Source organism: Mycteria americana, chromosome 18 (assembly GCF_035582795.1).
Source record: "Mycteria americana isolate JAX WOST 10 ecotype Jacksonville Zoo and Gardens chromosome 18, USCA_MyAme_1.0, whole genome shotgun sequence".
Classification (NCBI taxonomy): domain Eukaryota; kingdom Metazoa; phylum Chordata; class Aves; order Ciconiiformes; family Ciconiidae; genus Mycteria; species Mycteria americana.
In genome coordinates this window covers 2,858,128-2,884,494 of record NC_134382.1, presented here as the reverse complement: position 1 = coordinate 2,884,494, position 26,367 = coordinate 2,858,128, and the positions used below count along the sequence as shown (strand labels likewise).

The 26,367-nt window shown below is 68.2% G+C and overlaps 1 protein-coding gene across 1 annotated transcript in view; it reads right to left on the bottom strand.

Annotated features, from left to right (window-relative positions):
- The window catches only part of HSPG2 (heparan sulfate proteoglycan 2), a 44,151-nt gene that overhangs the window by 1,559 nt on the left and 16,225 nt on the right, over window positions 1-26,367 (bottom strand). Inside the window, 74 exon segments of the mRNA XM_075520540.1 lie at window positions 90-165; window positions 288-341; window positions 424-546; window positions 1,457-1,634; window positions 1,736-1,968; window positions 2,998-3,219; window positions 3,999-4,097; window positions 4,174-4,282; window positions 4,358-4,467; window positions 4,558-4,657; window positions 4,738-4,882; window positions 4,970-5,054; window positions 5,358-5,474; window positions 5,559-5,706; window positions 5,787-5,899; window positions 5,974-6,240; window positions 6,960-7,057; window positions 7,138-7,333; window positions 7,416-7,676; window positions 9,514-9,693; window positions 9,784-9,976; window positions 10,057-10,238; window positions 10,873-11,007; window positions 11,082-11,225; window positions 11,317-11,455; window positions 11,539-11,690; window positions 11,772-11,910; window positions 11,997-12,148; window positions 12,231-12,369; window positions 12,455-12,606; window positions 12,688-12,826; window positions 12,923-13,074; window positions 13,150-13,288; window positions 13,847-14,004; window positions 14,204-14,342; window positions 14,525-14,676; window positions 14,813-14,951; window positions 15,171-15,325; window positions 15,409-15,547; window positions 15,640-15,785; window positions 15,873-16,008; window positions 16,095-16,237; window positions 16,996-17,136; window positions 17,224-17,346; window positions 17,540-17,599; window positions 17,893-18,073; window positions 18,353-18,453; window positions 18,534-18,644; window positions 18,727-18,953; window positions 20,088-20,174; window positions 20,245-20,372; window positions 20,462-20,575; window positions 20,698-20,928; window positions 21,027-21,107; window positions 21,193-21,285; window positions 22,295-22,387; window positions 22,389-22,487; window positions 22,564-22,581; window positions 22,583-22,705; window positions 22,803-22,891; window positions 23,006-23,055; window positions 23,146-23,232; window positions 23,311-23,438; window positions 23,519-23,632; window positions 23,717-23,828; window positions 23,912-24,030; window positions 24,108-24,227; window positions 24,229-24,288; window positions 24,368-24,544; window positions 25,099-25,239; window positions 25,753-25,820; window positions 25,898-25,956; window positions 26,028-26,114; window positions 26,194-26,321. Coding sequence (XP_075376655.1) covers window positions 90-165; window positions 288-341; window positions 424-546; window positions 1,457-1,634; window positions 1,736-1,968; window positions 2,998-3,219; window positions 3,999-4,097; window positions 4,174-4,282; window positions 4,358-4,467; window positions 4,558-4,657; window positions 4,738-4,882; window positions 4,970-5,054; window positions 5,358-5,474; window positions 5,559-5,706; window positions 5,787-5,899; window positions 5,974-6,240; window positions 6,960-7,057; window positions 7,138-7,333; window positions 7,416-7,676; window positions 9,514-9,693; window positions 9,784-9,976; window positions 10,057-10,238; window positions 10,873-11,007; window positions 11,082-11,225; window positions 11,317-11,455; window positions 11,539-11,690; window positions 11,772-11,910; window positions 11,997-12,148; window positions 12,231-12,369; window positions 12,455-12,606; window positions 12,688-12,826; window positions 12,923-13,074; window positions 13,150-13,288; window positions 13,847-14,004; window positions 14,204-14,342; window positions 14,525-14,676; window positions 14,813-14,951; window positions 15,171-15,325; window positions 15,409-15,547; window positions 15,640-15,785; window positions 15,873-16,008; window positions 16,095-16,237; window positions 16,996-17,136; window positions 17,224-17,346; window positions 17,540-17,599; window positions 17,893-18,073; window positions 18,353-18,453; window positions 18,534-18,644; window positions 18,727-18,953; window positions 20,088-20,174; window positions 20,245-20,372; window positions 20,462-20,575; window positions 20,698-20,928; window positions 21,027-21,107; window positions 21,193-21,285; window positions 22,295-22,387; window positions 22,389-22,487; window positions 22,564-22,581; window positions 22,583-22,705; window positions 22,803-22,891; window positions 23,006-23,055; window positions 23,146-23,232; window positions 23,311-23,438; window positions 23,519-23,632; window positions 23,717-23,828; window positions 23,912-24,030; window positions 24,108-24,227; window positions 24,229-24,288; window positions 24,368-24,544; window positions 25,099-25,239; window positions 25,753-25,820; window positions 25,898-25,956; window positions 26,028-26,114; window positions 26,194-26,321 — 9,728 coding nt within the window.

Genomic DNA, 26,367 nt, shown 5'->3' with positions numbered 1-26,367 from the left:
TCGGTGGGTGCAGCACCCCGGGAGGGTGCAAGGGCAGGGTGGGGGTGCAGCACCCCGCTCAGGGGTGCACCGTCCCCGGTGTCACTCACCCGCGGGGAAAGAGGTGACCGGGCAGGGCCAGGTAGGAGCCGTCCTGGAAAGTGGCACTGAACTGTCCGGGGGCGTCTGTGGGGAGAGGGGGGGGTGAGGGGGGAGAGGGGGGGGTGAGGGGGGCCACACCCAGCTGCCACGCCCGCTGCATTGCTTTTGGGTGCAAAAAGGGGGGGAAAAGGGGTGCAGGGACCTACCGGCACCCCCGCTGCCTTCCTGCCAGTCCTGCTCCAGCTCTGCCAGCGCCAAGCCTGCGGGCGAGAGGGGATGGGGGAGGCGGTCGCAAGTGTCCCCCCCACGTCCCCACGCGTCCCCAGGCGTCCCCCGACTCACTGTGCTGGCAGTAGGGGCCGGTGTAGCCCTGCGGGCAGAGGCAGGCGTTGTCCTTGCAGGTGCCACCGTGCAGGCAGGGGTTGCGGTGCAGGCAGCGGTCCTCCTCCCGCTCGCAGCGCGGCCCTGGGGACACGGAGGGTGACACAGGTGACGCGGGCAGGCGCGAGGGTGGTCACCGACCCTCGGCTCGCCTGCTGCCGCGGGGTTTGCCCTTCCACGCGCACGCACGTGCAAGGCGAGCGTGCACACGAGGAGCGTGCGTGCACGCACAGCACGTGTGCACGCACGTGCATGCACAGCACCCGCAGGACATGCTCGTGCACGCGTGAAAACGGCCCACGCCTACACGCACGGCGTACGCGTGCACATAAACGCGTGCACAGCCCACGCGCACACACATGCAAACTGCACCCAGTGCATAGCACGCGTGCCAACTGCACGCACCACGCACGCACAGCACATGCACGGCAGGTGCACACCGTGCACACCGTGCACACATGCACGTGCGGCAGATGCACCCGTGGTGCGCACGTGCGCGCACAGCACCCTTGCACGCACACCAAACAGATGCACGCACGTCGTACGATGCACAGGCACACGCACGGCACACGCACCCGCTTGCAAACCGCATGCGTGCACGCACAGCGCGCGCATGGCACATGCGGCACACGTGCACACGTGCACGCACAGCACGCATCCGTATGCAGCACACGCATGCGGAGCGCCCACGCTTACACACGGTGCGCGCGCACGCGCAGCACAAACGCGCACGCGCAGTGCACGCGGATGCACAGCACGCACGTACACACGCACGCGTGCACGTGCCGTAGGCAGCACACGCACGCACGCTTACACGCCAAGTGCACGCAGATGCACCGCACGCGCCCGGCACCCACACGCGCCCGGCAAACACGCCCAGCGCGCGCAGGCAAACGGCCCAGGCGTGCACGCTCAGCGCACGCGTGCCCGCCCGGCACACGCGTGTGAACGCCCGGCACACGCGTGCGAGCGCCCGGCCCCGTGCCGAGCTCACCGCTGAAGGCGGGCGGGCAGAGGCAGCGGTAGGCAGGGGTGCCGGCAGGCAGGGGCAGGCAGCGGCCCCCGTGCAGGCAGGCAGCCTGCGGGCAGGGCGAGCTCTGCCTGCACTGCCCCGCGCCCCGGCTCCGCAGGAAGCTGTAGGACAAATCCACCTTCTTCCCGTTGATGGAGACCTGGGGGGACACCAAGGGCGGGGGGGTCAACCCCCGGCCCCCTCCCCCGCCGAGGGGACCCAGGCGTCTGGGGTTTGGGGGGGGGGGGGGGGGTGTCTCACCTCTCCGATGCAGCCCCGGAAGGAGGCGTTGGTTGGGGGGCGCAGGGGGGGTTCGGTGCCCCCCAGGTAAAGGGGGGTGCGTAGGTTGAGACCTTGGCTCTTGCCGGGCGAGGAGCGTTTCACCGGGGCGGCGTCATCCACCGCCAGCGTCCCATCCTTGTGCACCCGCTCGGCCGTCACCCGGTGCCAGTGGCCAAGTGTCACTGGCTCAGCGCTCCGCAGCACCGCCGGGCCTGTGGGGGTGGGACGGTGGCATCACGGGGGGCTGGGGGACACCGGGGGACACTGGGGATGCGTGGGGACCTGAGCGGTGCCCTGGGGGACTCCGGTGATGCTTGGGGACCCCAGTGGTGACAGGGGAGCCCGGTGACACCAGGGGACCCCACTGATGCCCGGGGACCCTGACAGCATCTGGGGACCAAAGCGATGCCAGGGGACCCCGGTGGTGTGACAGTGGTGCCTGGGGACACTGGCAGTGCCTGGGACCCAGGGAATGACAGGGGACCCCAGGGATGTGATGCCAGGGGACCCCAGTGACACCAGGGCACCCTGGTGATGTTTGGGGACCCTGGTGGTGCCAGGGGACCCAAATAATGCCTGGGAACCCCGCTGGTGCCAGGGGACCCTGGTGATGCCCAGGGACCCTGGCACTGCCTGGGGACCCCAGTGACACCAAGGGACCCCAGTGATGTGATGCCAGGGGACCCAAGTGACACCAGGTGACTTCAGTGATGCCAGGGGGACCCCAATAATGTCCAGGGATCCTGGCAGCGCCTGGGGACCCCAATGATGCCAGGGGACCCCCAGTGACACCAGGGGACCCCACTGATGCCCGGGGACGCTGGCAGCATCTGGGGACCAAAGAGATGCCAGGGACCCCTGTGGTGTGACAGTGATGCTCGGGGACACTGGCAGTGCCTGGTGACTCAGGTAATGGCAGGGGACCCCAGGGATGCTGGGGGACCATGGTGACATTTCAAGGGACCCCAAGGATGTGATGCCAGGGCAGCCCAGTGACACCAAGGGACCCCACTGATGCCCAGGGACCCTGGCAGCACCTGGGGACCCCAATGAATGCCAAGGGACCTCGGTGATGCTTGGGGACCCCAGCGGTGCCAAGAGACCCTGGTGACACTTGGGGACCCCACTGATGCCATGGCACCCCAGTAATGCCAGGCCGCCCCACCTATACCCGGGGTCCCCAGTGCCACCAGCCCCCTCCCCGCAGTGCCACCAGGACCCCTGTCACCGTGCCAGCCTACCCGAGCCCAGCTCGTAGCGGAACTCGAGGTGGCCGCCGGCCATGGCCAAGGCGACGAAGTCCTCGATGGGGGCGGCTTTGCCGGCGCTGAAGAGCAGGAGCCCGTCGGGTGCCAGCGGCAGGAACTCGGCCTCCACCCGCAGCTCGTGGTGGACGTTGGTGAGGGGCGGGTAGGAGACGAAGGCGCCCGGCTCACCGAAGGACGGCACGCTCACCGCCTCGCCTGCGGCACCCCAAATCAGTGCCCGGCTGGTGGGACCCCAGCCTCTGTCCCCATGGTGCCCATCTCCCCAGGGTGGTCCCCAGCCCTGTGCCCATGTTCCTGGTGTGGTCCCCAGCCCCGTGCCCGTGTCCCCAGGGTGGTCCCCAGACCCGTGCCCATCTCCCCATGGTGGTCCTCAGCCTGTGTCCCCAGGGTGGTCCCCAATCGCCCATCCCCATCGTGCCCATCTCCCCGGGATGGCACCAGTGTCCCATCTCCACCATGCCCATGACGCCCATCTCCCCAGATGGTACCCAGTCCCCTGTCCCCATCATGCCCGTGTCCCCAGGGTGGTCCCCAGCCCTGTGCCCATCTCCCTGGGGTGGTCCCCACCCCATGCCCGTGTCCCCAGGGTGGTCCCAGCCCTGTGCCCATCTCCCTGGGATGGTCCCCACCCCGTGCCCATGTCCCCAGGGTGGTCCCAGCCCCGTGCCTGTATCCCCAGGGTGATCCTCAGTCCCACACCTGTCTCCCCAGGGTGGTCCCAGCCCTGTGCCCATCTCCCTGGGGTGGTCCCCACCCCATGCCCATGTCCCCAGGGTGAACCCAGCCCCGTGCCTGTGTTCCCAGCATGGTCCCCCCAACCACGTCCCCATCTCCCCCGTGCGGTACCCAGCCCCGTGCCCATGTCCCCAGGGCGGTGCCAGCCCCGTCCCCATCTCCCCAGTGCGGTACCCAGCCCCGTGCCCGTGTCCCCAGGGCGGTGCCAGCCCCGTCCCCGTGTCCCCGGGCGCGCTCACCCTCGGTGCACCGCTCCCCAGCCTTGCCCAGGTGGCAGCGGCAGGTATAGCCCTGCCCGTCCGGCCGGTTGACGCAGGTGGCATCAGGCCCGCACGCCTCTGTAGGGTGACAAGCCGTGAGCACCCATCCGGGGAGGGACATCGGGGTGACATCCCCACGGGGTGGGCACCTTACCCGGGTGACAATGCAAAGCCTGCGAGTACTCGCAGTTGCTGCCGGTGAAGCCGTGGGGACAGCGGCAGACGTAGGTGCCGCTCTCGGCGTCCTGGCACACGCCGCCGTTCTGGGGGGGGGTGACATGGGTGTCAGCGATGGGTGGGGATGGGTGGCGATGGGTGGGCATCACCCGCAGCCTCACCTGGCACGGCCGGTCCTGGCAGGTAGGACAACTGGTGACACCGTGTGCCTGCAGGTCCATGTCCCCAAAGGCCACCTCCTCCCCTTGGATGCGGAGCTGGCGCACGCAGCCTGCGGAGGGATGGAGATGGCGGGGGGGGGGGGGGGTGACACGATGCTCAGCCCCCCCACCCCGCTGCCCCCCAAAAACCCATCACTCACCCACGAAACCGCGGCTGAGCCCCGTCTTGGCCACAGCGCTGAAATCGGGGTACCCCCCCAGGTACAGCTCCTCGTTGAGATCCAGCCCTTGAAACTTCCCCTGCGGGCACAAGCGGGTGGGCACCACCTCCAGCACCCTGACCCCCACCCAATACACACCAACCCTTCCCCAAAAAATACCTGGGAGGTCCCGTTAACCGGGGGGTGCCCGTCCAGCGCCAGCGAACCCCGGGTGAGGTTGCGGAGGAGACGGACGGTGTGGTACTCGCCCAACCGCAGCGGCGTCGGGTGCCGGATGGTGGCCATGCCCGAACCGGCGTCAAACCTTATTTTTTGGGGGTACAACGGGTGTAGGAGGGTGCTGGCACCCATCTCCCCCTCCCCCGCCATAGCAGCCACTCATGGGTCTCACCTAAATTCGGGGCGGCCGCCCACCAAACCGAAGGAGATGAAGTCGGCGCCGCTGTTTTTCCGCTGCCCGTTGTAGAGGAGAAGCCCTGCGGGGTGGCCGCGGGTCAGGCAGGATGGTGCCCCCCGGGGGGGGGGGGGGTCACATCCCGGGAGACCCCAAAATACCCCCAGGATGGAGGAGAAACCCCCCATAAGTGGGGGGGGGGGGGGCTCGGTTGGATAGAGAAGGAGAGCTAAAGGAGGGAGAGGGGAGGATGGATGGAGGGACGGAGAGGGAAGGGAGGAGGAAAGGATGGAGGGGACACGGGGGACACGGGGGACGCGGGGGACACGGGGGACACGGGGGACGCGGGGGACGCGGGGGACGCAGAGCTCCCGTCGGCGCTCACCGTCGGCAGCGTCAGGTCGGAAGGTGATGAGGATCTCGAACCTCTTGTAGGCATCCTTGATGGTGGGCAGGGGGAGGAAGGAGCGGGGCGTCTGCCCGAAATAGGGGACCAGGCGCTCTGCGGGGACGGAGGGTCAGGAGGGGTGGGGCTACATCACCCCCCCCACCCTGTCCGTCCGTCCGTCCATCCGTCCGTCCTCACCTCGGACCTTGAGAACGTAGTAAGCCGTCTCCTGGCCGCGGCGGTTGGCGGCAGCGCAGGCGTAGACGCCAGCATCCTCGTGGCGCACGGCCGGCAGCGTCAGGACGTTCCCCTCTGCCCTGGCACCCGCCGGCAGCTCCCCCTCCAGCTGCGGCAGAGCGGGGTGGGGGGTCAGCACCCATAGGGTGCCCCCCCCGGCACCCCCATCCCTGCATCCCTGCGTCTCACCTTGCTCCAGGTGATCTCCGGCACCGGGAAGCCGGATGCCAAGCAGGGCAAAACAGCCGCCGAACCCACCGAGACCTCCTTCACCTCCGGCTGCCCGGCGATTTGGGGGGCGGCTGGGGACGCACGGAGGTGTCACCACCCCGCGGTGACGCCGCGTGTGTCCCCAGCTCCGTGTCCCCGTCCTCACCTTGCACGTGGAGGATGACGTGGGACTGGACGGTGCCCACGGCGTTGGTGGCGGTGCAGCGGTACTGCCCGGCGTCTGCCCGTTCTACCCGTTCGATGGTGAGGGTGCCGGCGTGGACCAGCACCCCGGGTCGGATTCGGCCCCCCACTTTACTCCAGGTGACATGGGGACGGGGTTCGCCCAAGCCCAGGCACTCCAGCTCCACTGCCGTCCCCGCCAGCACCGTCTGCACCGCCGTCCGGATGTTGATCAGGGCCCTGGGGAGAGCTTGGGGGGGATAGGGGGGTTTTGGGGTACCCCCCCCGGCATGGGGTAGGCACCGCGGTTCAGGGTGCCGACCGGAGGAGTGAGAGATGGGGAGAATCGGGGTGCTCGTGGGCATGGGGAGACCATTGGGGTGGCCGTGGGCACGGGGAGAGACTGGGGGTGTTGGGGTGCCTGCGGGTATGGGGAGAGATTGGGGGTACCAGGGTGCTCATGGGCATGGGGCGATTGGGGGTACCGGGGTGCCTGTGGGTATGGGGAGAAATTGGGGGTACCGGGGTGCCTGCAGGCATGGGGAGACATTGGGGGTATTGGGGTGTCTGTAGGCATGGGGAGAGATGGAGGGTATCGGGGTGCCATGGGTGCAGGAAGAGGTGGTGGTACCAGGGTGCCCACGGATGTGGGGAGATGAGGGGTGCCCATGGGAACGGGGGGATGTGGGGGTGCCCGTGGGTGTGGGAATAAACAGAAGGGAATTGGGGTGCCCATGGGCGTGGGAAGAAATAGGGGGCATTGGGGTGCTCGTGGGCTCAGGGACAGATGGGGGGTACCAGGGAGCCGGGGGTGCAGGGAAAAGGGGGGTACCGGGGTGCCGTGGGTAGGGGGGGGGGCAGGTCAGCGGGTGCCCCTGGGTTTGGGGAGGTGGGGGTCCCGGGATGCCAGTGTTTGTGGGGGACAGGTGGGGGGTGCCTGCGTCCCCCGGGCGCGGGTGCCGCTCCTACCCTGGATGGTGAGGGTGGCCCTGTCCTCCGCCTGCCTGCCCGGGGCGCTGGCCCGGCACACGTACACCCCCTGCGCCGCCCACGCCAGCTCCGGCATCCTGCGGGGACACGGCCGGGGTGTGGGACCCCGCGGGGGCAGGCGGGGGGGTCCCCGCTGCCCCGTCCCCCCCCTCCTTACCGCAGCACCCCGTCCCGCACGCTGTGGGCGGGGGGCAGCTCTCCGCTGTCCTTCAGCCACTCCAGACGCGCCCGGGGGTCCCCCGAGACAGCGCAGGCGAATTCGGCGGTGCTGCCCACCCCCTTGACGAGGCTCCCCGGCGTCACCCGTACGGTCAAGGGACCGCCGCCGGCGTCCCCACCGTCGCCGGCATCACCTGGGCGAGATGCAAAGCCCTGATGGTACCCGGTGGCGCGGGCGTCCCTGGCGCGCAGCACCCCCGGGGTGGGGAGGCTCACCATGGACGGCCACGTGGGCGAAGGCCTCGGCGGTGCCGACGCGGTTGGTGACGAGGCAGCGGTAGGTGCCGGCATCGGCAGGCAACGCCGGGCTGATGCGGAGGAGGCCGGCACGGTGGATGACGCGTGCCGAGAGGTTGCCGTTGACCTTGTCCCAGGCGTAGACCAGCGGCGGGGTGCCGTGGGCCAGGCACTGCACCTGCAGCGTGTCGCCGGCGCGCACCGCGGTCTCCTCCGGCAGGCTGGTGGCGTATGGCGGTGCTGCGGGGACAGACGGTACCATCAGCGCCCGGCCGCAGCCAGGAAAGGGCAACGAATGGGTCAACGGGGCAACAAATGGGTCAACGGGGCAACGAATGGGTCAACGGGGCAAGGAGGGCATCGGCGGGAGGGTGTGGGTGCAGGTGGAGGTGGGCGTGTGTCGGGATGGACCAGAGATGGATGGATCCACAAGGGAAGGGATGGATGGAGGGGTGTGAATGGAGACGGAGAGGTGGATGTCGAGTGATGGATGAATCCACAAGGAAGAGATGGATGGAGAACTTTGAGAGAAGATGGAGAGATGGATGTGAGCTGGGATGGACCAGAGATGGATGGATCCACAGGGAAGAGATGGATGGAGGAGTTCGGAGATGGAGAGATGAGCATGTGCTGGATGGATGAGGTGGATGGATCCACGAGGGAAGGGATGGATGGAGAAGTTTGAGGGGCAGTGGAGAGATGGATGTGAGCTGGGATGGTTGCGTGATGGATGAATCCACAAGGAAGAGGTAGGTGGATGGATGGATGGATAGATGGATGAATGGATGGATGGATGGAGGAGTTTGAGGAGATGGAGATGGACATGTGCTGGGATGAATGAGATGGATGGATGCACAAGGAAGGGACAGGATGGGTGTGGGAGGAGATGGAGAGATGGGTGTGAGCTGGGATGGATGAGAGATGGATGAATCCACCAGGAAGGGGTGAATGGAGGAGTTTGAGAGGAGGTGGAGAGATGGCGTGTGCTGGGATGGTTGAGTGATGGATGGCTCCACGAGGAAGAGATTCATGGAGGGGTGTGAGCAGAGACCGAGATGGATGTGAGCTGGCATGGTTGAATGATGGATGAATCCACAAGGAAGGGGTGGATGGAGGGGTGTGAGAGGAGATGGAGAGATGGGTGTGAGCTGGGATGGATGAGAGATGGATGAATCCACCAGGAAGGGATGGATGGATGGAGAAGTTTGAGAGAAGATGGAGAGATGGGCGTGTGCTGGGATGGACGAGAGACGGATGAATCCACCAGGAAGGGATGGATGGAGGAGTTAGGAGATGGAGAGATGGGCATGTGCTGTGATGGTTGAGTGATGAATGAATCCACCAGGAAGGGATGGATGGAGGGGTGTGAGAGGAAATGGAGAGGTAGATGTGAGCTGGGATGGATGAGTGATGGATGAATCCACCAGGAAGGGGCGAATGGAGAAGTTTGAGAGGAGATGAAGAGATGGACATGTGCTGGGATGGACGAGAGATGGATGGCTCCATGAGGAAGAGATTGATGGAGGGGTGTGAGAGGAGATGGCGAGATGGGTGTGAGCTGGCATGGATGAGCAATGGACGAATCCACAAGGAAAAGGTGGATGGAGGGGTGTGAGCAGAGACGGAGAGATGGATGTGAGCTGGCATGGTTGAATGACGGATGAATCCACAAGGAAGGGGTGGATGGAGGGGTGTGAGAGGAGATGGGAGAGATGGGTGTGAGCTGGGATGGTCAAGAGACGGACAGATCCGTGAATAGGAGATGGATGGAGGAGAGAGCAGAAGTAGAGATGGATGTGCACAGGGATGGGGACAAGAGGATGGATGCATCCACGAGGAAGGGCTGGATGAAGGAGCTTGAGAGGAGACAGAGAGGAGGATGAGCGCCGGGATGGAGCGAGGATGGACCCTCAAGGAAGGGCTAGATGGGAGGGTGGCAACAGCGGTGGAGATGGCCATGTGCAGAGGAAGGATGGAGAGGAGCCAAGGATGGGTGACGGCAACAGCGGGGGTGGAGGAGACGGTGGAGATGGCAGGAGGGACCCAGGGGCACCCCGATCCCCTGCCACCCCCTTACTCTCCACGTCGAGGGTGACGAAGACCTCGGCGAAGCCGGCGGGGCTGCTGGCGTTGCAGATGTACTGGCCCGAGTCCTGCTGCGCGGCGCGGGGGATGACCAAGCTGCCGTTCACCACCCGGTGCTGCCAGGGCAGGGGCGCCCGCAGCTTCGACCACTCGATCCGGGGCGCCGGCTCGCCTACAGGCAACGCCGGTGCCCATCACCGTGGCGTCAGGGTACCGCGGCAGGACACCCCTCCTCCTCCACCACCCTCTGCCCTCCCTGTACCTCTGGCCGTGCAGTGCAGCGTGGCGGTGTCCCCGGCCACCACAGTGATGGCAGATGGCGCGGTGACCTCGGGGGCACCGGGGTGCCGCTGTGCCGTCTCCACATTGACGTCCACCCGGGCTTGCGCCGAACCCAAGGCGCTGTGCGCCGTGCAGACGTAGGTCCCGGCATGCTCCGGCTTGGCCGGCGAGAGCTGGTGGAAGGGGGACAGGGTGGGTGGCGAGCACCGGGCACCCACCGGCACCCCGCGGCACCCCGGGGTGCCCCGCTCACCTGCAGGATGGCCTGGCTGTCCATGTGCAACAGCGTTTGGTGCTCCACCTTCTGCCGGGAGCCCGGGCGGCTCCAGCGCACCAGCGGCCGCGGTTCACCCCGGCCAAGGCACTCCAGGCTGAGGGATTTGCCCTCCTTCACCGTCACGGGGCCCGGTGGCATCACCGACACCGTGGGGGCACCTGGAGAAGGGGGAGAACATCAGCGTGGGGATGAGGACACCACCACTAAGGATGCTGGCGTGGCGATGGGGACACCATCACCCTGGGGGCATCTGGAGCATGGAGAGGACGTCAGCCTGGGGATGGGGACACCACCACCCCAGGAACATCTGGAGCGCATGGAGGACATCAGCATGGGGACATGGGCACCACCACCCCAGGAGCACCTGAAGCATGGAGAGGACATGGGGATGGGGACACCACTACACTGGGGGGACCTGGAGCTCATGGGGGATGCCAACATGGGGATGGCAGTGCGAACACAGCCACCCCAAAGGCACCTGGAGGACATCAGCATGGGGACAGGGACGCCACCACCCCGGGAGCACCTGGAGGACATGGGGACAGGGACAGCACCACCCCAGGGGCACCTGGAGCACATGGGGAACGCCAATATGGACATGGCGATGGGGACATTGCTATCCCGGGGGCACCTGGAGCACATGGAGGGCATGAGGATGGGGACACCACCACCCTAGGGGTATCTAGAACACACGGGAGATGCCAACGTGGGGATGGCGATGGGGACACCACCACCTCGGGGGCATCTGGAGCCCATGGAGATGGGGACAGGGACACCCCGGCCACCTCGCACCTTGGACCAGGAGGTTGACAACGCTGCTGGCGACACCGAAGCGGTTGGAGGCCACGCAGTGGTAGGCGCCCTGGTTGCCCACGTGGGCACCAGTGATGGAGATGACTGAGCCATTGGGGCTGATCTTCACATTGTCTGGACAAGGAGGAGCCGTCAACACCGGGGCCACCCTGGGGACTGCACCAGGGCCACCCTGGGGACCACCATACCTTGGAGATGTTGGCCAGGTCCCATCCGCCAAGTGACGTTGACAGGCCGGGCGCCATCATGGATGCGGCACTTGAAGGTGGCATCCTCGCCTGGTGCCACCGCCATGCTGTGCGGGTCAATGGAGATGATGGGGCTCTGCAGACCTGCGGGGACAAAGGGACAGGGAAGCCACCAATGTCACCCACGTCCCCCATCTGCCCCCAGCATCCTCCCTCGCCCCATGGCCGCACTCACGGTAGCTGGAGCTGTCACGGGAGGTGACGGTGATGGTGACAGCGGCCTCGCGGGAGACGCTGCCCGTGTCTGCCCGGCACACGTACTCCCCCGAATCGGCCACCGAGAGCTGTGACAGCCGCAGGCGGGACCCCGAAACCTGGGGACACGATGGCAGGGAGTGGTGGAATCAACTGGCCACCCATGGCCACCGTCCCCTGCTCCGCCAGCATCCCCACCTACCTGGTGCTTGGCCGGGAGGGACCCCCCACGCTTGTACCAGGTGATGGTGGCCTGTCCCTGGCCGGCCACCACGCAGTCGAGGTCCAGGGTCTGTCCCTCAGTGACAGAGGACGCTGAGGACTCGATGCGGATGGGCGGCGTGACACCAGTGGCTGTGGGGACACAGTTAAGGGTAAATGTCCCCACTGGTCCCAGCACTGGTGAGGAACCATGCCCCACAGAGCGGCACTCACGGTGGGATAGGTTGGCTCCGTCATCGATGGTGACGACGAGGGACGTCTCCTGCGTGACGCCTCCCGATGTCACCCGGCACACGTATTCTCCTGAATCGGCCGCCGTCACCTGGGGGATGCGTAGGCGGGTGCCCGACACCTGGTGGGGACAATTTGGGGACACATCAGTGCCGGGGAGCAGGGGACAGGGCAGGATTTGGGGTGACACCCCCCTCTGCGCCCTACCTGGTGACCAGCGGGCAGGGAACCGCCGCGCTTGTACCACGTCACGGTGGCGGGGCCGGATCCTGCCACCACGCAGTTGAGGTCCAGGGTCTGTCCCTCGGCGATGGCCGAGGATGAGGACTCGATGCGGAGGGGCGGGGAGACACTGGATGCTGGGGGGACAGGGAAAGGGGACATTTGTCACCGAGGTGGCACCCGTCTGTCCCCAAGCGCTGCCCTCTTGCTCGCACTCACGGTAATAGGTGCCGGTGCCGCCGGGCACGGTGACGATGACAGATGCCTCCTGCGTGACGGTCCCCAGGGTCACCCGGCACACGTACTCCCCCGAATCGGCCACCGCCACCTGGGCAAGGCGCAGGCGGGTGCCCGACACCTGGAGAGGTGACAAGTTGGGGACACATCAGTGTCTGACATGGGGCTGTGCCCTGCGGGGTGATGCCACCTCCCCGGCGTCCCACCTGGCTGTTGGGGGGCAGAGCCCCCCCACGCCGGTACCAGGTGACATGGGGGTGACCCTGTCCTGCCACCATGCAGTTGAGATCCAGGGTCTGTCCCTCGGTGACAGCGGCGGATGAGGTCTCAATCCTCACCGGCGGCGTGACGCCAACGGCTGGGGGTGGCGGCGGGGTCAGCGGGGCAGCCACTGCGTCCCCATCGTGTCCCTGTGTCACCTCCCACCCGTCCCTGGTACCGTAAGAGGAGCCGGCACCGGTCTGGATGGTGACGATGAGGGACGTCTCGTGTGTGACACCGCCCGATGTCACCCGGCACACGTACTCCCCTGAATCGGCCGCCGTCGCCTGGGGGATGCGCAGGTGGGTGCCTGACACCTGGGGGGGTGACACACACGAGAAGATGGACGCAAACCCCTCAAAACCCCCAAAAAACCCTTGTCCACCCCAAATCGCCCCTCTGGTGTCCCCTACCTGGTGCTTGGCCGGGAGGGACCCCCCGCGCTTGTACCAGGTGACGGTGGCCTGTCCCTGCCCGGCCACGATGCAGTTGAGGTCCAGGGTCTGTCCCTCGGCCACGGAGGAGGACGAGGACTCGATGCGCACCGGCGGGGTGACACTGATGGCTGGGGACAGAGATGGGAGGGTCACCCCAAGGAGACCGCGGCACGGTCCCCCGGTCCCCTCTAGCCCCCACTCACGGTAGGCGCTGGACCTGCTGGGCTGGATTGTCACCATGATGGAGATTTCCTTGGTGGTGGCCCCGCTGGTCACCCGGCACACGTACTCGCCCGAGTCGGCCGCTGTCACCTGCAGCAGCCGCAGCCGGGAGCCGGAGACCTGCGGGGAGGGGACACGGGGGTCACTGGGGCCATTTGAGCTTGCACAGGGCCATCAGCGCTTACACGGGGTCATCTGGGATGGCACAAGGCCACTCGAGCTTGCACGGGGCCACTTGGGCTTGCACGAGCCACCTGGGCTTCCATGGGGTCACTTGGGCTTGCATGGGCCACAGGACTTTGCATGGGGTCACTTGGGCTTGCACAGGGTCACTTGGGCTTCCATGGCCTACCTGTACTTATATGGCCTCACTTAGACTTCCATGGGGCCACCTGGGCTTGCATTGGGCCACCTGGACTTGCAGGGGGCCATCTGCATTTGCGTGGGTCACCTGGGCTTGCATAGGACCAGCCGGGCTTGCATGGGCCACCTCAGCTTGCATGGGGCCACCTGGGCTTCCATGGGGTCACTTGGGCTTGCATCGCCCGCCTGGACTTATATGGTGTCACTTGGACTTCCATGGGGCCACCTCGGCTTGCACGGGGCCACCTGGGCTTGCACGGGGCTGTGGGTCAATCCCAGCCACCCCCTGGGGACATCCCCCTCTGCGTCCCCTACCTGGTGCTTGGCCGGGAGGGACCCCCCGCGCTTGTACCAGGTGACGGTGGCCTGCGCGGGGCTGGCGATGACGCAGTTGAGGTCCAGGGTCTGGCCCTCGGCCACGGGCGACGACAAGGACGAGGACTCGATGCGCAGGGGTGTCGTGCTGCTGGGGGCTGGGGACCGAGACGGGTTAGAGATGGTGGCCACCACCACACGTGACCCTCCAAGGGACACCAGGAGCCCAGGGAGCCAGGATGGGCACGCACGTGGGTGGCTTCCCCAGGGAGCGAGTCATCCCAGACCCGGGGACACCGCAGGGCAGTGTCACCCACTCACGGGTAATGTCCCTCGTCCCCTCTCGTCCCCACTCACTGTAGGCGCTGGCCCCGCTGGGCTGGATTGTCACCATGATGGAGGTTTCCTTGGTGGTGGCCCCGCTGGTCACCCGGCACACGTACTCGCCCGAGTCGGCCGCCGTCACCTGCAGCAGCCGCAGCCGGGAGCCGGAGACCTGCAGGAGGGGACACGGGGGTCACCAGGATCATTTGGGCTTCCATGGGGCCATTTGGGCTTGCACGGGGCCATGCGGGCTTGCATGAGCCAGTTGGGCTTGCACGGGGCCACCTGGACTTGCAGGGAGCCGTGGGTCAATCCCAGCCACCCCCTGGGGACATCCCCGTCCGCGTCCCCTACCTGGTGCTTGGCCGGGAGGGACCCCCCGCGCTTGTACCAGGTGACGGTGGCCTGCGCGGGGCTGGCGATGACGCAGTTGAGGTCCAGGGTCTGGCCCTCGGCCACGGAGGAGGACGGGGACTCGATGCGCAGGGGGGTTGTGCTGCCCGCGGCTGGGGACCGAGACAAAAGGGTGACGCCGGTGACCGTGGCAGAGCCCCACCGGCACGGGCGTGCGAGACGTGGCTCAGTGCCGTGGCGCATGGGGACCCCCCCCCGCTGGCGCTGTCACCCCCCGTCCCCACTCACGGTAGGCGCTGGCCCCGCTGGGCTGGATTGTCACCATGACGGCCATCTCCTTGGTGGTGGCCCCGCTGGTCACCCGGCACACGTACTCGCCCGAGTCGGCCGCTGTCACCTGCAGCAGCCGCAGCCGGGAGCCGGAGACCTGCGGGGAAGGGACACGGGGGCCATTTGGGCTTCCATGGGGCTGCTGGGGCTTGCACGGGGCCATTTGGGCTTGTATGGGGGCCACTGGGCTTGCACGAGACCACTCAAGCTTGCGAAAGTGCCGGCTGGGTTTGCGCGGGGCCACCCAAGCTTGCACGGGGCTGCGGGTCAACCCCAACCACCCCCCTTGGTGACAGCCCCCTTCGGTGTCCCCTACCTGGTGCTTGGCCGGGAGGGACCCCCCGCGCTTGTACCAGGTGACAGTGGCCTGTCCCTGCCCGGCCACCACGCAGTTGAGGTCCAGGCTCTGTCCCTCAGCCACGGTAGACGAGGATGCCTCGATCCGGACGGGGACACCCGAAGCCGGTGGCCCTGGCGGGGGGGGGGGGGACAGAGCCGTGAGCACCCGTCTGGGACCAGCACGTCCCCCCCGGTGCCACCGAGCCCGGTCTCACCGTAGGACAAGCCAGATCCAGCCACGACGGTGACGACGACAGACGCCTCCCGGACGGTGGTCCCCAAGCTCGCTCGGCACACGTACTCCCCTGAATCGGCCGCCGTGACGTGGGGGACGCGGAGCCGGGACCCCGAAACCTGGGGTTGGCGACACGCATGGGTGTCACACGGCGGGGGACGGGGCAAGATTTGGGGTGCCGCCCGCGCCGCCCGCGTTGCCCACGCCCTACCTGGTGGCCGGCGGGCAGGGAGCCGCCGCGCTTGTACCAAATCACGGTGGCGGGGCCGGATCCTGCCACCAGGCAGTCGAGGTCCAGGGTCTGTCCCTCGGTGACGGATGGGGACGAGGACTCGATGCGGACGGGCGGCGCCGTCCCTGCAGGGAGGAAAAGGGGGGACCCAGGTGGCTTGCGGCCCCCCAAAACCATCCCCGAACCCCGCCGGCGTCCTCCACCTGCCTCACCTGGCACCACCGCCACCTCGATGGCAGCACGGGCCGTGCCGGCGGCGCTGGTCCCCACGCAGAGGTAGACGCCGCCGTCGGCCGCCGTCACGGCGGGGATGACCAGCGTGGCGATGTCGGCGTGCTCGGTGCGGGACTGCGGCACGAGGGCGGGCGTGAGCGGCACCCGCGGCGCACCCACGCCCCCCTGGGAGCACCCGAGGGTGCCAGCACGGGGCTCACCTGCGGCGGCAGGGTGCCCCCCTGCTTCTCCCAAGTGATGGTGGCGGCGGGCGACCCCGAGACCCGGCAGTAGAGCCGCACCGTGGAGCCCTCCTGCACCTCCGTCCGCTCCGGGCTCACCTGCACCCGGGGCGTGCCGGCGGCTGCGGGAAGCCGGGGGTCAGGGCAGCGCCGGGGGCGGGGGCGATGGGGAGGGTGTAGGTGATGGGGATGACGGGGGTGACGCGGGTGACGGGGACGATGAGGATGAGGGGGACAACAGGACGATGGGGGCGATGGGGGTGACGGGGATGATGGGGACGATGGGGACGATGAGGATGATGGGGATGATGGAAACGATGGGGGTGACCAGGATGATGGGGACAATGAGGGTGAGCGATGGGGACGATGGGGGGGTGACAGAGAGGATGGTGGTGACAGGGATGCTGGGGACAATGGGGACAGTGGGGGTGATGGGGAGGAACAATGGGAGATGACAGGGATGATGGTGACAGGGATGATGGGGGTGATGGGGATGATGAAGATGGACGATGGGGATGCTGGGGCGTGACAGGGATGATGGGGATGATGGGGACAACAGGGGTGACAGGGATGATGGGGACAACGGGGGTAATGTAGAGAACAGCAGCGATGGGAATGATGGGGGTGACAGGGATGATGTAGATGACGATGATGGGGACGATGGGACAATGGGGATGGGGACAATGGGGGTGACAGGGATGATGAGAGATGATGGGGGATGATGGAGATGATGGGACCATGGGGAGGGGGACGATGGGGACAATGGGGGTGACAGGGATGATGGGTGATGATGAGAGGTGATGGGACGATGGGGATGAGGATGATGGGCATGGACCACGGGGACCACGGGGACCATGGGGACGACAGGGATGACGCTCACCTTGCACATGGAGGAAGGCCCGTGCCGTGTGCTGCCCGGCGCTGCTGCGCGCCCGGCACGCGTAGTGCCCCTCATCGCTGGGCTCGACGGCGCCGAAACGCAGCGTCCCGCCCTGGACCACTGCCCGCGGCGGCAGCGTGCCTGCGGGGACACGGCCCGCGTCACGCCCGGTCACCGTGTCCCCAGGCCCGGTGCCAATGTCCCCCCCCAGCCCCGGCGGGCACCTACCGAGCCACTCGAGGGCGGGTGGGGGGCTGCCGGTGACCACGCAGCGAAACTCTGCTGGCTGCCCCGGTGCCACGCTCAGCTGCGCCGGCTCCACGGCGGCGGTGGGGGCGGCGGCGGTGCCGGCTGCGGCGAGAGCCGGGGGGGGCGCTCAGGGCTCGCCGGGGCCCCCCCATGGTGCTAGCCGCAGGCGGTGGGGGCGGTGGGAAGCGGGGGCGTGGCGCGGTGCAGCCAGCGGTGGGGTGCGTGGTGGAGCCCCGGCATGCGGCGGGCGGGGGGAGCACGTGGAGCCCCCCGGAGCTCCCCCGCCGTGACTTACCCGGCCTGTGCCCCTCCATAAACTCAACGGGTCCGTAAAACATCTGGGTCTTCGAGGGGGCTGCAAGAGGGCGCGGGTCTCAGGAGAGCGTGCCCGTCGCCCCGGCGTCTGGGCACCAAGCGCGCCCATCGCCCCGGCGTCTGGGCAGCGAGTGTGCCCATCGCCCTGGCATCTGGGCACCAGGCGTGCCCGCTGTCCCGGCATCTGGGCAGCGAGTGTGCCCGCTGCCCCAGGGTCTGGGCGGTAAGCCTGCCCATCACCTTGGTGTCTGGGCAGCGAGCCCGCCCATTGCCCCGTCACCTGGGCACCAAGCGAGCCCATCGCCCCGGCGCCCGGGCGCCCCGCGGGCTCACCCTGGACGTAGAGCGTGGCGGTGCCCTCGTCCATGTCCAGCATGTTGGAGCCGGTGCAGACGTAGACGCCGGCGTCCTCGGGCCGCACGCCACGCAGCGTGAGGATGCCGTTGAAGTCCACGGCGCCGGCCGGCAGCGTGCCGTGGTTCTGCCGCGTCCACACCAGGGTGTAGGCGGGCGACTGGCGGGGAGAGAGGGAGAGGCCTGAGGCCACGGGGACGGGCACGCGGGGGCTCCGCCGGGGATGGGGGCGATGGGGGGGACTGCACGCCCGTAGGGGCGCCCACGGGGGGGGCAGGTGGGCACCCATGGGTGTCGGTGCGTCCCGCAGAGGCGCGTGGGCACCCAGGGGGGTCCGTACGGCTGGATGGGCACCCGGGGGTGCCCGTGTGCCCTGCATGACCCTGTGAGCACCCAAGGGTGCCTGCGTGCCCCCCGCCGCGTCCCTCCCACCCCTCACCTTGCTCTTGGCGGTGCAGACGAAGGTGACATCAGCCCCGGGCTTCACCCGCTGCACCCGCTTCTCCTCCACCGTGACGGTGATGGCTTTGCCGGGGGTCTCTGCGCCGAGACGGGAGAGCTGAGCCCCGCTCCTCCCCTGCGTCCCCGCGTGTCCCCCCCGCTTGGTGACAAGGACCTACCGGTGACGATGACCTCGGCGCGGCTGGCGTTGCTGTGCCGTAGGTTGCGGCAGGAGCAGACGTAGACGCCGGCTTCGGAGGGCTGGATGCTGGCGAAGTGGAGCTCCTCGCCTGGGGGGGAACACGTGGGTGACGCCCCATGTCCCCCCCCCCGCTTGGGGACACCCCGGTGTCCCCCCGAGCCACCCAATACCTTGTCGCCGGCTCTGGGCGCCCTCGGGGAGGGGTCGCCCGTCTTCCCGTGCCCAGTGGTAATAGAAGGGGGGGTCACCGCTGGCCTGGCACCGCAGGGTGACGGCGCTGCCCTGTGCCACCGTGGTGCGCGGCGGGTGGACGCGGACGGCCAGCGGGAGCGGGGAGCCCGCCGGGACGCACGCCTGCCCGCGCGCCGTGGGGTCACCCGCGTAGCCGGGCGCGCAGCTGCAGGGGATAAAGGGGTGAGCGTGTATCGGGGGGGTACGGCGGGGGGGTACGGCGGGGTGAGCGTGTCGGGGTGCGTATGGGGGGTGAGCCCGTCGGGGGGGGGTGCTGGGGTGGGTACGCGGGGGTGAGCCCAGTTGGGGGGGTTACAGCGGGGTGAGCCCATCGGGGGGGTACAGCGGGGTGAGCACGTTGGGGTGGGTACAGCGGGGCGCGGATATTGGGGTGGTGCGGCGGGGTGAGCACAGCAGGGTGCGTCTATCCGAGTAAGCACATCGGGGTGCATATATCGGGGTGAGCACGCTGGGGTGAGCCCGCCGGGGGGTACATTAGGGCGGGTGTATCAGGTGAGCATTGGGGTGAGTATAGCGGGGTGAGTATATAGGGCGGGGATATCGGGGTGAGCATTTTGGGGTGAGCACATCGGGGCGGGTATATCGGGGTGAGCCCATCGGGGTGGGTATATCGGGGTGAGCATTTTGGGGTGAGCACATCAGGGCGGGTATATCTGGGTGAGCATTTAGGGGTGAGCATTTAGGGGTGAGCCCATTGGGGTGGGTATATCGGGGTGGGTATATTGGGGTGAGCATTTTGGGGTGAGCATTTTGGGGTGAGCACATCGGGGTGGGTATATCGGGGTGGGTATATCGGGGTGAGCGTTTAGGGGTGAGCACGTTGGGGCGGGTATATCGGGGTGAGCCCATCGGGGTGGGTATATCGGGGTGGGTATTTTGGGGTGAGCATTTTGGGGTGAGCTCATCGGGGCGGGTATATTGGGGTGAGCCCATCGGGGTGGGTATTTTGGGGTGAGCATTTTGGGGTGAGCTCATCGGGGTGGGTATATCGGGGTGAGCCCATCGGGGTGGGTATAAGGGTGCGTGCGTTGGGGTGGGTATATTGGGGTGAGCACATCAGGGTGACTGTATCAGGGTGGGCAGAAGGGTGAGCACGTGGGGTTGGGCGTAGCGGGGGAGCGCACGGGGGCGAGTGTATCGAGGTGGGTGGATCAGGGCGAGTATATCGGGGTGAGCACGTCGGGGCGGGCATATTGGGGTGAGCACTTTGGGATGGGTATATTGGGGTGAGCGTATTGCGGTGGGTGCCTGGGGGTGCCGGCCGCCCCCCGTGCCTCACCGCTCGCAGTACTGCCCGGCGTAGCCCGGCTCGCAGGCGGTGCAGCGGTACCCGCCGCCTCCCAAACTCTCGCAGGTCCTGGAGAACCTGTGGGGACAGGGCGAGGTGGGGGCGCGTCCCCTCCCCGGCACCCCCCCGCCCCGGCGCCGGCACTCACTGGTTTTCGGGGTACGGGAGGGGACAGGCGCAGGGCTGGCAGTCCTCGGGGGTACCGGCGGTGGCATCCCCGTAGAAACCGGGGGCACATTGGTCACAGAAATCCCCCGCCGTGTTGTGCAAGCATCCCTGGGGGGGGGGGGACAGAAATATTTGGGGGCGCACAGCTGGGATGAGATCCCAGCCCCCCAAAAAACCTACTTAATGTAAAGACTTACAGAGCAGACGCCGCTCTCGGGGTGGCAGCTCTCCGAATGCCCGTTGCACTCGCAGAGCTCGCAGTGCCCCAGGTACAGCCCCCCCCCGGTGCGGGTGTAACCGGGGGCACAATCCTGCCGGGGGGAGGGGGGAAAAGGGGGGGGTTCAGTGTTGTGACCCCCCCAAATATCCCTGGGAAGGCGGGTGGTGATGGGGGGGACTTATGGGGACGCTGGGGGGGATGCCGGGGGCTCACCTGGCAGGACAGCCCGTGGTACCCGGGGGGGCAGCGGCATTCCTCCACCTCGGGGGCCGGGGGGAGGCCGGGCTGGGGGGGCACGGCCGTGTCCATGGCCACGTCGGCGATGCTGGATGCGGCCGTGCTGGTGGAGTAGGTGGCTCGGATGAGGATCTCATCCAGGTCGGCCAAAGCCATCAGGAGATGCTCCCGCGTCGCCGGTTGCCCGTCCGGCCGCTGCCAGTATTGCTGGGGGAGGAGGGGGGCGTCAAGGAGGGGGGGACGCCGGCTTGGCACGTCGTGGGGACGGGGAACATTGGGGACAAAAGCCACCCGCCCCCTCCTACCTCCCGAAAAATGATCTCGAAGGCCTGGGGGGTCCGCGGGGACAGGTCGGGCTGGTATGCCACCAGCGTGATGTCGTTGCCCTGCGGATATGGGGGGTCAGGGGGGGTCACCCTGTCGCCGGGGTCACCCTGTGCGTGTCCGTGTCCCCCCCAGGCACCCCCATACCGTGATCTGGATGTCGGCGTCGGGCAGGGGGGCTCCCTGCCCCCCCGGGGTGTAGGTCAGGGTGTAGCGGAGGCGCCCGCCGTAGGAGCCCACCTGCACGGGGAGATGGGGCGGGTGGGACAGGGACGAGGACAGGGACGGGATGGGACGGGAATGGGGACGGGGAGGGGAAGGGACGGATGGGGAAAGGGAAGAGGAAGAGGATGGAGAAGGTGATGGGATGAAATAAGGATGGAAAAGGGGAAAGGGATGGTGAAAAAGGGGAGGGAAAAAAAGGGGGGGGGAAAAAGCGGGGGGAAAGAGGGGGAAGGGGGGGGAGAAGAAAGGGGGGGAGAAAGGGGGGGGGGAGAAAAAGGGGGGGGAGAAAAAGGGGGGGGGGAGAAAAAGGGGGGGGGAGAAAAAGGGGGGGGGAGAAAAAGGGGGGGGGAGGAAAAGGGGGGGGGAGGAAAAGGGGGGGGGGAGGAAAAGGGGGGGGGAGGAAAAGGGGGGGGGGAGGAAAAAGGGGGGGGAGGAAAAAGGGGGGGGGAGGAAAAAGGGGGGGGGAGGAAAAAGGGGGGGGGAGGAAAAAGGGGGGGGAGGAAAAAGGGGGGGGAGAAAAAGGGGGGAGGAGGGGAAAAGGGGGGAGGAGGGGAAAAGGGGGGAGGAGGGGGAGGGAAAGGGGGGGGGAAGGGGGGGGGAAGGGGGGGGAAAGGGGGGGAAAAAAGGGGGGGGAAAAGGGGGGGGGAAGGGGGGGGGGGAAAGGGGGGGGGGGAAGGGGGGGGAAAAAAGGGGGGGAAAAAAGGGGGGGGAAAAAGGGGGGGGACAAAGGGGGGGGACAAAGGGGGGGGACAAAGGGGGGGAAAAAGGGGGGGGGGAAAAGGGGGGGGAAAAAAGGGGGGGGAAAAAAGGGGGGGAAAAAAGGGGGGGAAAAAAGGGGGGGAAAAAAGGGGGGGAAAAAAGGGGGGGAAGGGGAAAGAAAGGCGGAAGGGAGGCGGAAAAGCAGGCGGAAGAAGAGGCGGGGGAGGCCGGGCGGGCCGTGCCCAGGGCCCCTCCGCAGGGCGCGGGCCCCTCCCGCGGGCCGGGCGCTCCCCGCGCAGGCGGGGCCCGGGCGGGGCGGCCCTACCTTGTCCCCCTGGTAGGGGGGCGGCAGCTGCCAGTAGTAGGAGTCGGGGGGCAGCTCCCCGAAGCGGTCGTAGCTCAGGCGGGGCTGGGGGGGGGCCCGGCTCCACCCTGAAGCCGGCGCCCACCCGGGTGCTGCGCTGCCGGTTCACCAGGGCGAATCCCCGGGCGTTACCGGGACCGAAGGGCGTCCGCACCTGCGGGACGGGGACACGGGTGAGCGGGGTCGGGGACGTCCGGGGACAGGCCGGGGACGCCGGGGGGGACGCTCACGGTGCCGCGGGCGAGGGCGGGTGCCGGCGCAGAGCTGGACGATGCCCATGCAGAAGCAGGGCAGGCAGCCGGCGGGCTCCTCGGCGCTCAGGTGGAAATGGTGGGGACGGCAGGCGGCACAGCGGGGACCCTCCACGTTGGCCTGGGGGGGGGACACACACACACCGCGGGGTGGGTGACGTCGCCCTGTCACCCCCTCGCAGGGCTTGGGGACACGCTGGGGGGGTGACAAGGCTCACCTTGCAGCGGCACTGCCCGTCGGTGTCGCAGCCCTCGCCGACGCTGCCGCGCGGGTCGCACCGGCACTGCCCGCCGGGGACGCCCGGCTCTGCGGGGGGGGGGGGGGGGGACACGGGGGACACGACGGGACAGCAGTTAGGCACGACCCCCCCTCAGTGCCACCGCGGGGGACACCGCCTCGTCCCCTCCCCATGACGCTCACCTCGGCACGGCTCTCCCCGCAGCGGGTCCCCCACGTACCCAGGCGAGCACCTACGGGGGGTGACCGAAAAAAAAGCCAATAAGGGGGGGGGTTCACCCCAAAACCCAGCCTCCCCCCCCCCCCCCGGGTTCCCCTGGCACCTCTCGCAGAGGCGCCCGCTGTGTCCCGGGGCGCAGGCGCTGCAGGTGGGCTGCCCGTCCGTGTCCTCGAAGCAGCTCTTGGTCACCCTGCCGAGGGGACAAGGGGATGGGTGAGACCCCACCGGTGTCCCCAGGGATGTAGGGGACCGGGGACGTGGCACCTACTGGGTGTCACCGTGGGGTCCGTGGCAGGGACAGGGCTGGCAGTCGCCCGGGGTGCCCCGGGTGGCATCGCCGTAGTAGCCGGGTTGGCATTTGTCACATTGGGCGCCCTCTGTGTTGTCCCGGCAGCCCTGCAAAGGAGTGGAGGTGACGGTGTTGGTGGCACCGCCATGGGGGTCCCCGGGCCGTCCCCTCGCTGTCCCCAGCTCACCTGGCAGACGCCGGTCTCGGGGTGGCACTCGCCGGCGTGGCCGTGGCACTGGCACGGCTCGCAGGTGCCCAGGTAGAGCCCGGCGGTGCTGCGGGTGTAGCCTGTGTCACAGTCCTACAGAGGGGACACAGGGACAAGCAGGGTGGGCCACCGCTCAGTGTCCCCAGCGCCGGGGCGAGGGGACCCTGAGGGTCTCACCTGGCAGGAGGCACCGCGGTAACCGGCCGGGCAGGCACAATCCTCCACCTCCAGCGCCGGCGGGCGGCCGGTGGCGTGTGGCACCGCCACGTCCAGGCTGACGTCGGCCAGTCTGCGGGGCGAGAGGGGACGTCCCCAACACCCTGCCCGCCCGTGTCCCCATGCCACCGACGTCCCCTCCCTTGTCCCCAGTACCTGCTCTCCTCTGGTTGATCCGAGTAGGACGCCCGGATCATGAAGAGGTCGACGTCGGCCAAAGCCATCAGGAGATGCTCACGGGTGGCATCGCGCCCGTCCACCCGGCGCCAGGCATGCTGCGGGCACAACCGGGGTGTGACCGCCACGTCCCCAACCCCATCCCGGGGTGGGGGGGACACCCGCCGGTCCTCACCTCACGGAAGGGCACGGTGACGGTGGTGGGGATGCCGGAGGCGGGGTTGGCATCGGAGAAATGCTCCAGGAGGATGCCGTTGCCCTGCAGCAGGACGTCGGGCTGGCGCGGCAAAGGTTGGGCGCCCCGCCGGTGCCCGGTGCGTCACCGTGTACCGCAGCTCTCCGCCGTACGATGTCACCTGCGGGGTGGGACGCGGCGAGGCTCAGCTGGGCTCGGGGACGTCCACCTTGTCCCCCAGCCGGCCCCGGCGCTGGCACCTTGTCCCCGGCGAAGGGCGCGGGCAGCACCCAGTAGTAGACGTCCCGGGGCAGCGCCTGGAAGGCGGCGAAGAGCAGCTCCCGCGGGGAGGAGAAGCGGGCGCCGTCGCCCACCGTCCGTGTGCCGGCCAGGTTGGCCAGGCTCAGCGGCGGGGTCTCCTCGGCGGTGAGGAGGACCTGGAGGGGTAGCAGAAAGGGGCTTGGTGGTGGGCACGGCACGGCACAGCACGGCACAACATGGCACGGCATGGCACTACATGGCGCTACATGGCATGGCTTGTTACAGCATGGCACAACACGGCACAGCATGACACTACGTGGCACGGCAAGACATGGCATGGCAAGACATGGCACAACATGACATGGCACAGCATGACATATAATGGCACAGCATGGCAAGACATGGCATGGCATGGCACTACATGGCACAGCACGGCAAGACATGGCACAACACAATGTGGCATGGCACGGCACAACACGGCACGGCATGACATGGCGTTGGCACTACGTGGCACAACATTGCATAGCATGGCACAACATGGCACGGCACATAATGGCATGGCACGGCATAACACGGCACACAATGGCATGGCACGGCACGGCACGACACAGCACGGCGTGGCGCTGCATGGTACGACATGACATGGCATGGCATAGCACTACACGGCATGACATCGCACGGCACGGCATGGCTCGCCGTGACATAGTACGGCACGGCGCGGCACGGGTACCTGGTGGCGGCTCCAGGCGGAGCTGGCGCAGTGCCGCGAGACGCCCATGCAGAAGCACTGCAGGCAGCCCTCGGGGTTGGCCGCGCTCAGGTGGAAGGTGCCGGCGGCGCAGGCGTCGCAGAGCCGCCCCCGCACGTTGGGCTGCGGGGGGGCACAGGGTGGGTGCCATGGGTGGGGGTGCCGGGGCGGGGAGGTGGGGGCTGGGGGGGGGGGGGGGGGGGGGCTGCTGGGGAGTGGGACTGGGTGCTGGGGGGGGGGTGGATTGGGTGCCATGGGGGTCAGACTGGGTGCTGGGGGGGGGTTGGCATGGGTGCTACGGGGGGGTCAGGCTGGGTGCTGGTGGGGGTCGGAGTGGGTGCCATGGGGGGGGTCAGAGTGGGTGCTACGGGGGGGGTTGGAATAGGTGTCATGGGGGGGTCGGACCAGGTACTCCAGGGACTGGACTGGGTGCCGTGGGGGGGTCAGAATAGGTGCTACGGGGGATTGGACTGGGTGCCGCAGGGATCAGACTGGGTGCCGTAGCGGGGGTCAGACAGGGTGCCCGAGGGATCCCACTGGGTGCCATGGGGGGGTCACACGGGTGCCTCGGGGATCGGACCGGGTGCCGTGGGGCGTGGGAGCACCCAGCCCCCCTCCCCCTCCCCTGGCCCGCACCTTGCAGCGGCACGTGCCGCCGGCCTCGTCCTTGCCCCCGCGGGTGTCGCACTTGACGAGCTCCTGGCCTGCGGGCAGCGAGGGTGTGGGTGGGGGGCACCCAGGGGTGGGGGGGGGCACCCCACAACCAGCACCCGCCACTCACCGATCGGCGTGCACTTGCCACCCGGCTGGATGGGGTCTCCCTCGTAGCCCGGGGCGCACCTATGGGGATGGGGGGTGATGGGTGGGGGGCCTCGGGTGGGGGGCGGGTATAGAGGGACCCCCCCACCCACCTCTCGCAGCGGCGGCCGGCGTAACCGGGTGCGCAGGCGTCACAGGTGGCTTGGCCATCCGTGTCCAAAAAGCACGACTCCGAAAACCTGCGGGTGACAGGGACGGTGACACCAGGGCAGCGACATCGGGGGGGGGGGGGGGGCGGTCCCTGAGGTTGGCACCCACCTGCGAGCTGGCTCGGTGTAGGGACAGGGACAAGGGTGGCAGGCGGTGGCCGTGCCCTTGGTGGCATCGCCGAAGAAGCCGGGCTTGCACTTCTCGCACTGGGGACCCTCTGTGTTGTGCTGGCAGTTCTGGGGGGGAGGGGACACATGGCACGGGGGGTGGTGACACCGCGCC